Source organism: Aristolochia californica, unplaced genomic scaffold, assembly GCF_029961685.1.
Source record: "Aristolochia californica isolate CCGP_79_NKW_82.1479 unplaced genomic scaffold, dmAriCali1.0.hap1 SCAF_8, whole genome shotgun sequence".
NCBI lineage: Eukaryota > Viridiplantae > Streptophyta > Magnoliopsida > Piperales > Aristolochiaceae > Aristolochia > Aristolochia californica.
The window spans coordinates 8,615,370-8,625,852 of NW_027182279.1; the positions used below are offsets into that span (position 1 = coordinate 8,615,370).

At 31.9% G+C, this 10,483-nt stretch overlaps 1 protein-coding gene across 1 annotated transcript; it reads right to left on the reverse strand.

The window, feature by feature from the left end:
* Positions 1–7,909: 7,909 nt before the first annotated feature.
* On the reverse strand, positions 7,910–9,393 carry LOC137938274 (F-box/FBD/LRR-repeat protein At1g13570-like). The gene is made up of 2 exons (XM_068783258.1): positions 8,458–9,393; positions 7,910–8,014 (listed from the first exon to the last, which is right to left on the reverse strand). Exons 1-2 carry the CDS (start codon positions 9,391–9,393, stop codon positions 7,910–7,912), a joined length of 1,041 nt encoding a protein of 346 aa, XP_068639359.1.
* Positions 9,394–10,483: the final 1,090 nt, after the last annotated feature.

Sequence of the window (10,483 nt, forward strand, 5' to 3'; positions counted from 1 at the left end):
TTGTCATTTTACTTTAGGGTTTCATCTTTTTCACTGATTTTGCTTGACTTTTATAGATGGGTTTGACTCCTTTGATTGTTGGCACTTCAATTTTTAATTATCTAACTAAAGTAGCTGATTTCTTCCTATGTAGTAATCTCCTTTTGAGTGATTTATTCTTCTTGCCTTTTTTGAACTAATATTAGTTTTGTTTGCAAAAAATGATTCTTCATTTGTCTTTTTAATTAGATGGTGCTATTGGATGTTGATGGTGTGCTTTCTATTATGTGCAATTTTTTTCCCTTTTAATGGATTGTTGGAATTGGCCATGGTCGATCAAATGAATATGCTACTAGATTCTTTTTAAATGGTTTTTTCACTACACCGCATACTTAACATACGTCATTAGTAATTCAATTATTTGTCATCATCAAAATTATCTTAATGGGGATTTTGGGGCCAACACTATATAAAATCATTTACTCTATTCTGATTATATGCTTTTTACTCCTGTAGCTTGAACATGATTGTGTCCCATTCAAGTAAACAAGACTTCATGCAAAAGCTACACATCTATACATAATTCAACTTACATTCAAATTAAACAGTCTAAGCAGGAGTGTGCTTGTTATAAGTAGTTCATTGCCATCTTCAATTGAGTTGCTCTAATTGATGTTTATCAAAGTTTTTTCTTCCCCGTGAAAATAATTTTTTCGTGTTAAGTATATATTTTTTGATGAAATTTGAATGTTGTTGAGAAAAAGATTCCCACTAATTGGCAAGGACCAATTATTCTGGATGAAATTCAAAAATCACTAACATATTCTCGTCAAAACTATCCCATCAAGAAAAAGTTAGGAAAAAACAAAAAATAACTAAAAATAATCCACTTATTGTTGAAGAAATAAATGGTTAAAAAATATATATTATTTTTGGAAAACATATTTCGCCAAGAATAAGAGGGGAGATAAAAATATAAAAAAATTCATTTATTTTAAAATTAATTAAAAAATACCAAAAATATGCACTATTCTAAAAAAATCGAGAGTAAGTTAGAACAAACAAAAAAACCCAAAAAATATACGCTTATTATTGGAAAATTTTAAAAATCCCCTAGAAATATATGCTATTCTCGGTGAAATAATTTCATCAAGAAAAGTAGGGGAAATTAAAAATTAAAAAAATAACTTATTACTGGTGAAATTAACAATCTCTAAAAAATATATGCTTTTCTCAGAGAAGTAAATTTCTTTGAGAATTAGTTGGAAAAAAATATCCACTATTCTTAATGAAATAAAAAAATCATTGAGAAATATATTCTTTTCTCAATGAAATAGTTTTGCCCAAAATAAGTAGGAAACATTAACAAAAAAAAATAATAAAGAAATATCTACTTAATCTTGATGAAATTCAAAAAGTTACCCATAAATATATGTTGTACTCGATAAAATTATTTCATTGAGAATAAGTAGAAAAACAATTATAGAGAAATATTCACTTATTCTTAGTGAATTTAAAAAATCATCAAGAAATAGATATTATTCTCGATGAAATAATTTTACTGAGAATAAGTAGGAAAAAATATAATTATAGATAATTAATCACCTATTCTCACGTATAGTTATATTTAACTTTTCCTCTTACTTCCTACATAGTGCTATGTAAGTCTTTAACCAAGTATAATAGTGCTATTATGTGAAACAAGATAAGATTTTTATCAATAGAATAATTAAAAAAAATTGCACATTAGAATTTTAAATTTTAATTAAATAATATTATAATTTTATTTAGTATTTTATGAAAATATTTAAGTAAAATATTTTTAGTTAAATTAAATTAAAATAATTAAATGATCAATCAGGTTAATATAGTTAAAATAAGTGATTTATTTGATATTATTAATTTTGTTCCATTATACTTATATATAATCATTTTGATAATTTTTTTACTATATATTAGCTTAAAATAGAAAGTAAAAATGAATTAAAGAGATACACATAAATTCATTGTATATTGATAGAAATACTTGAAAAATTAGAAAACTCTAAACTAATCATAACTAATTGGTTCATGATTTAAGTTATTAATTAGTGAAAGTATAATAATTTGCATGATCATATTGATGCACATTATATATTGATCGAGTCATGTTAATTTAATATGACTTGTGAAATAACTAGTAGAGTTATTGATCAAGTAGTTAGTTAATATCAATTGTTAACTATAATTTATTACATAATTACATTATTATCTCACAGATGATTTATTCTTATCCCAATGTTATACAAAATATTTTTAGGTAATTATTAAAATAAATAAATTAAAGACTTGGTTATTATTAATTCATCATTAATAGGATTCTAAAACCACAAACGTAATATGTATTTAAAATATAACTTATCGTATAACAATAGAATACTTTAACTTGATTAATTAATTTATAATAACCCTCGGGAACCTATCATTCATACCACAATTGGTCTTATTTATTTTTATAGAGAAATAGAAAAAGCTAGCATAGTTGTGATCGAACGGAAATGGGAGATGCAATGCACGATAGTGCACTTGATTGTCTCATTAGATATAAATCGCCAGTTTGATTAACTGCTATAACTGAGTTTTTTCACATCACTTTGTAAGCATTGAACCAGACCTAATCTTACCCGGTCCAATTACGATAGGACCGAAGGATCAGGTTCGGTTCTATGCCTTTAAATATCTGCTTCCTTCCTAAAACAGTTGCTGAGTCAACAACATCTATCACGCCCCGTCGTCATGTTCGTGACAACCAATTTCATGGTGTCTTACAAGTAACAACTAATTTTCAGGTTCGTTTCACCAAATTTTACGAGCGCATTCAATGACTGCATTGTTTGTTATGGACAGAAATGTGTAACCAAGAGTTATATAAAGCAGAAGAGACTTAAGAGTGATGAGAGTAGGGAAAAATAATCAAGAGTGTTTTGCCTTTCCCTTCATCATCATCTTCTTCTTCTTCTTTTGAATTTTTGTAAAGAATTGCTGCAAAGATGAGGAACAACATTGCTATACTGCAATCGATCCATTTGTAAGCCTTTTCTCATTGGTTCATCTATTTACAATGTGCAATTCTGATGCTCTCTCCATTGCTATTTGAATCTTTCTTTGTTTTTTTATTTAATGATGCTTTCTTAAATCATCTGAATTCTATTTAAGTTCGTTTGCTTGCTTATCACAGGTAAACACTACGGAGTCCTAACAAGAATTTTACTGGAGCTCCGCCATTACTTGAGATATTGACAAGTTGAACTATCCAGTTTTTCAAATTGAAATGCTCAACCCAACCGGTCTAGATGCTGAAGTGGTTGGGTTGAGCATTCGATTTGACAAACGTGATGGTTCAAGGTAGTAGCTGGATGGGTTGAGCATTCAATTTGAAAAATTTGAGTTCAAGTTGTCTACATCCTTGGATAGATCAAAGAAGAGTCGAGGTCAAGGAGTCCACCTTGGTAACTTCATTCGGGGAGGGGATCTTTGAAAATTGGCTTTTTAGAAACTCTACCCTCGTCAAGTCTATAATAGTGTTATAAATTCATAGGGGTTTCCACATGTTTATCCATTGCCTAGATTGAATTGATGTCATCACTACACACTTCAATGGAAGAAAAGAGAGTATGTGTTATGGTCCTGGGTTAAGTACCTATGTCTTCCGCTCCTAACAGGCCGGTCTTTTGGGTAGTATTGGCTAGGTGCTTAACATTTGGTATCAGAGCCAGGTTCTACGTCCTGACTTCGAGTCCCAGCGGCCGCGTGCGCAAGTGGACCGCAAGCCCCTGGCGTGACCCCTGACCCGGTCGCGTTGCTGTGTTAATGCCGCCGTGGTCGTCGGCTCGGGCGGGCGGGGTGTGATGTTATGGTCCTGGGTTAAGTACCTATGTCTTCCGCTCCTAACAGGCCGGTCTTTTGGGTAGTATTGGCTAGGTGCTTAACAGTATGTGGTGAATAATATTTTCTGGTAGCTTGAAGATATTGTCTGTCTTCTCAGTGATGGTTCTCTCATGCTGAAAGTCCACTGACCTACTTTTTGTTTGTTATGCACTACTATTTGTGATCTAAAATATAAAAAAAATATTATGTTAGTCAATCTATTTTCTGGGCAAAAACTTGAGTTCAAGTGGACTACATCCCTAGATAGTTCGAAGTAGAAGTCAAAGTCAAGGGTGTATGTCTCGGTAGCTTCATCTAGGAAGGGGATGTCATTGAAAGTGGGCTTGTCACAAACTTGGCGCTTGTACCCAAGACTCTTCAGGTTCAGCTTACTTATCTCCATCTTTTCATCCGACGATGATCAATCTTCACTGCTTTCATTTTTTAGGGCTTTGAGACCCTTGAAAATGTAATGAGGCTTATTTATGAATCAAGTAAAGTTGAGTGAATATATCAATGGACAAAAGAACAAACAATCTTGATACAAAATCAATATTTTGTAACTCTCCTAATTCTCAATAAAATTGTAAAGACACGTTTTCAGTGTGTAGTAATGAATCTTCTCTGGGATTAATATTTATTCCATAACTTGTCCCCTCAACAGGTTTGTTTATTGCATTGAAGAGATGATGCGCTACTTCCTATCTGAGGTATTTTACATGTGCCAGGCTCACCTCATTTATATTTATATTTATTTATATATCTAGATCTATCTATATACCAAAGGAATGAGATTGAGAGGAAATAGGAGTTCGCTAACATCGCAACCCTTCCTCCCACCACCTCAGCCTCTTAAACAAAACGATAGTTGAGTGAAAATCCGAGAGATAACATAAAATCATATTGATTTTGGATCTTCAAAGAAACGACAGAGATATAAAATGAAGGCTTATCCCAAATGATTTGATCCTAAGATATAAAGTATAAGTCAGCAATATACAGTAAAGGGATTTAAAAATGCGAAATGACCACGATTGTCACATCAATCATCCACCAGTGTAATCAATATCTATTTCCTCCTTGAGGTAGCTATGAGATTTGGCGCTGCTTTCTTGTCTTCCTGTGCCTATTCTTGTTTTTGGCGCCAGGAACCAGGTTAAAGAGCGACCTCCCCTAGAAAGTATGAAGGGGAATCACGACACTGCCCAGGCGAACGATAATCAATAGGGTTGTGAAGACTTTGATCATTTTTGGTATCTCCTTCCGGGGAAAGATCTAGGCCATCGCAGAAAGTATGCAGGTGCTTCACTTCAGTATTTCTTTTTTATTGAATTCTCCTTATAGTCTTCATAATTGTTCTTATTCTTGTTTATGATCTTACAGATTGCTACTTTGCACTGAAAGTCTGGAGTGCTTAGAAGGTGGGAGCATCAGCTGTTTTCATTGCGGATAACACTGAAGAATTGGCCAAATATGTGCACAATATAACTATCTCATCTGTTTTTGTCAGTAGAAGTTTTGGCGATCAAGTGAAAAAGGCTCTCAACACCGGAGAAATGGTTAATCAGGTGTCTCTGCCTGTGATAACTGGATCGAAGAAATGTAAACCGTGATTATTTTCTTCTATTTATATATTATTTTCTCTCCCCAAATTCCATCATTTTGTGAGAGAAAATTTATCAACTAAGAGAAAAAGTGTTTTTCTCTCTTATTTTCTTTGCTGCTTCCAAACAAACCCATAGACTGTGTTAGGAACACATAAAGTGGAGAGAAAAGAAAAGAAAAGAGAGAGAAAGAGAAAGAGAAAGAGAAAGAAAAAGAGAAAGAAAAAAGAAAACAAAACAAAAAAAGTTTTTTCTTTTGTTTGGATGCCCATGAAAACTGAAAGAGAAAAGGGAAGAGAAATATACTTTCTCTTGTTTGGATGCATGTGGGAAATGAAAAAGAAAAGAAAATTACTAATATTTTAAAATATTGATGATTAAGATTTTCTCTCAAGTTTCGATTTCTTTTTTTTTCCTTTCTAATTAAGGGAGAAAGTGAAATTTCTTTTCCCTCAATGATTCTATTGAAGTTATGGAAAAGAGAAAAACTTTATAGACTTGTTGTAATCAGAGTACAAGAACCCCTATTTATAATTGAGGAAAGTAGTAGAGTCCAATTACAATTAAACTACCCTTGTCCCAAACTCTAACACTTAAAGATAAGTCCTAGCTTAATTAAATAACTCAACATAAATAGAAGACTAATATAACTAAAACACCTTTAAACTAAAACACTTCTATGAGACATCCTTCATAATAAATTTTGGCTTTGTAAGACTACTTATTGTGAGAGTCATGTAAGAGGCTTCCATATCTTCTCTTTGACAGAGTCCTTGCTGCCAAATAACATAAAATAATTTTCTATCTCCTTTTCTTTTCTTTTGTTTTGTTTTATGGGTTCCAAACAGGTCCTTATGGAAAGAGATAGAGAAGGCGAAATGTAGGGTTCTTTAAAGAATGCACTCTTTTGTGTTAATGTGCTCAAGAGAAAGTACACTAGAAAATAATTTTGTGTGTGTTAGAATGCTCTTTAAAAATATAATGGAAAGTACCAAAATAATTTACTAATAAAATACTTTCAAGTTAAATAGTTTATATCTTACTTAATTAATAAAAAAATTAAACTAAAGTTTTATATTAAATTAAATATATCAAATAAAAATTTATCATAAAAGTACCAAAATACCCCCATAATTAAATGTTACTTTTATAATATTTAATTTCTTTGTAAGTTATTAAATAAATATAATATTAAAAATCATGAAATCATATAAATACATAAATAACCCTTCGTTGAAATTCTAACCTTTTTTTTTTCTTCAAATGATTAAAATCTAACTTGGATCTATGTGCCTCATCAACATGTTTTACTTGTCGTTGGAGAAAATGAAAACTTATGGTTTTAAAAAATAACCAAATCTTCAAATAGTGGACTTTAATGGAAAAAATGTCTCTTTTTATTAAAAACAGATAAGTGTGTAACACAACACAAGTAGATTCAAAACAAAATTGGTTGAGTAATAAATACATAAATTGCTGACAAACACCTAAAAATGATCCTGATGCTAAAAATGATTGAATAATAAATACTAAAATTACTAATAAAAACTTAAACAAAGAACCTAATAATGATCCTAAATTTTTTGTTCCCCGCCATGAAATTCTATTCTATTTCATTCACCCGATGAATAGAATTATGAGCTTGTTTCCTCGTAATCTCTGATGCATTTTCTTCTTCATGATGACCAGTAGAGCAACAAACACACTAGAAAGCTAAAAAATCTTTTCTACTGTGAGAGAGAAAGAACAATCAAGTCAACTCAGCATGGCATCTTCCCTTCCTCGTTATCTCCTTGATTTGAGAGGATAAAGTCTGATTTAACCAAAATTTAATACATAAGTCAGATTTAAAGACACGAGACAACGAAAACCCAAATGCAAATTCAAATTTTGTTTTCAGTAGATCTCGAAGAGATCTGAAACAAGGAGAAGCAAAATCTACTCAACTATTTCCCCTCATTGAAACCAGCGATAAAAGCATGTTCAAAACAAAAGTTGAAGATCTATACTTTCTCAATCCAATCGAACTCAACAAAAGGAAGTGATCCCACATCCACAAAAAAATAGCAAAACAAGTGAACTGAACTTAACAGAAGTCCAAGGAATGCATTTCACCTTTAGAAGATAAGTGCTAGTGCTTCAGTAGTTTGACCAATGACAATTGCTATTTTTCATGTTCTTGGAGGACCTGGGAATATAAGAAAAGTGCAATGCATACTTAAAAAAATAGTTAATTTCAAGAGGATTTAACAACATAATCATTGTAGTCACCATACAACAGAGTTGCAACTTGGCATATGCACACAATTAGGCAAGAGTGATGAAGCAGAGATTTTCACTACCCCAGTTTTGAGAAAAATTCTCTCCTTCGTTAAATATTAAAGGGTCAGATTCCTATATGTTGGCACTAAAAAAAAACTTCAAGAGGCCTCTAGATGCCTCAAAATGTAAAACATTTGCATGACTAATGCAACATAAGTCATCTTTGTGGCATGACATTCAGTTATATCATTGTATCTAGATATCTAATAAACGGATGAAAAATGATGACTCCATTGACTACTTCTGTATCACGGGTATGACTCCAGTGTTCGATTGAAAAAAAGTGATAAATTGAGCAAGCAGCCAATGAGGGGTTCCTCTTAAGAAAACAACCAAATTTATCTCCTCTTATGTTATGCTAGTGAAAACAGGAAGTCAAAAAATAGGAGAAAAATTATATGATTACATGACTTGGACATTTGTAAAAGTTCACCTGTATATAGCTCTTTTTTTTTTTGAAGGACAAAAGGACAAAAGGGTGTAACTGAAAAATTTAGACATCTTAGCTTGTTCAAATCCAAATATGTAAAAGAACGTCGTCCACATGACCCTTCAGAAAGGAGCATCATAGACAAGGAACTAGTCAGGTTGACCAAACCAGAATATGTATTTTTACAAAAACAGAAATGGGCAAATGGAAACGTACCGGATGAGTACTTGTGACTTTAACTTCTAGGGTGCTTACATGTGAGGGCTTCGTCAAGAAACTCTGCCAGAGATGCAACTCGTAGTCAAGCTCATCGTGGGTGAGCAGTAGGATAGCTTCATTTAAGGAGGAGACATCATTGAAAATAGGCTTGTCACAAACTTGACCCTTGTATTGAAGATTCTTTAGCTTTGGCATTCCTATCTTCATCTCTTCAACATCGAAACATGACTCCAATGTTAATATTTTCAATTGAAGATGATCAATCTTTACTGACTTCAGGGAGTCACAGTAACTCATAGTTAAGTCCTCAAGAAGAGGGGACCTACGAATTATCTCACCTAATTGAACACCATTAATTGTCACACCATAGAGAGCAACACTTCTTAAGGCTTTGAAACTCTTGAAATCATACGGAGGCTCTAGTATGCACCAAGTTAAGTCGAGAGATGATATTGATAAACAAGAGAACAAAGAGTTTGGCATTCTGAATTTATTCATCCCCCACTTGATATCATCATCATCTGACGAGTCAGAGTGCCTTACATTTCCACTCAAATCAAGCACAAGCTCTCCAACTCTTTTAACTTTGACAAACTCAATCCACTCTATGAGATCGGATGAGTATCTGTCACCGGGACAAAAGAACATGCGAAACTTCATAACTTTGTCTAGAGTATGGAGTAATAAAAGTTGGTGGACAGCTTGTACATAATGTGTCTTCTTTAAATTGGTTGTGAATTCCTCATCGAAGTCTATAATAGTAGTGTATATCCATAAGGGTTTCCACATGTTTATCCATTGCCTAGATAGAATTGAAATCTTCACTGCACACTTCAATGGAAGAAAAGAGAGTATATAGTGAATAATATTTTTTGGTAGCTTGCTAATACTGTCTTTCTTCTTAGTGAAGGTTCTTTTATGCTGAAAGTCCATTGAGTGACCTTCTTTTTATTATGTATTGTTGTTTGTGACCTGAAATAACAAAAAAGTATAGTGTTAGTCAATCAATTTTTGGACAAAAAAATTATACATATATCAATTGCATTAGAAGGAAATAATTTGTTCATTTGTTCACTTAGGGATTAATTATGAATGAATCCCGTTAACGAGATTAATCATTGCTTTTTGTTTCAAAGGTTCTACACATGCCAATCACAACTACCACCTATGATTAGTCTCAACCCCAGTTCATGTGGAACAATGCTTTGATATTCAATGAAACCTATTGTAGGAGAAATAAGGGGCTTTTCAATTTTTTTTCATTTCATTATTTGGAATAGATGGCATTCAAGAGAAAAATATCTCTATGTGGATAAAGACTTTTGTATTTGTATTTTTTTTATATTTTTTTCTGACAATTACAAATGATTCCATAAATTTAAACCAAAGGAAAAAATTTAGCAAGAAGTTCAAGAATTGCTACTTGATTTGGGAAATCTTAAGATTCCACAATTAAAGTATCAGGATCTAACATAATAATAAAATAAGAAATTAAAAATAAGAATAACATAAAAATGGTTTATGTAACAATTTATGAAGAAATGTCATCTGGATAATTTTGTTTGAAGATCCTAATTTTCAGCTTTATGGCTATTTTCCATTTCTTGTGCCTTAAACAACTTTGCTGATGTGAAAATTGGATAAGGTTGGAAAGAGCAGCTACAAAATAAATTTTGTCATTACTAATTGATGCACAATTATTTTTTTTAACTATCGTCAAATAAGAATACCACATGTATGGGAAATGTGTTTTTTTTAGCAAAGATATGATGCTACAAAAAGGAAACAACAAAAAGTTGACATAGTGGATAAGATCGAGTATGTATTGGGTATCAGGCTAACATATCGAATAATATTCGATCTGATACATACTATCTGCACCATGTGTTGCACTTTATAAGACATGTATCATCTTTCATGGATCTACGATACCATATATCCAATACGTCCCATTTGATATGTTATATGTCTTGGTGATATAGGCATCTTTGGGTAAGTGGACCAAATTAAGGAAATTCAAAAC

What these genes read in the sequence shown, in the direction of transcription:
- LOC137938274 (XM_068783258.1), bottom strand. Translation starts at nt 9,393, where the DNA reads ATGGACTTTCAGCATAAAAGAACCTTCACTAAGAAGAAAGACAGTATT. An exon ending in AAGTCACAAGTACTCATCCG is followed by an intron (nt 8,015 to 8,457) that starts GTACGTTTCCAT and finishes TCCGTTTATTAG; the next exon opens with ATATCTAGATACAATGATAT.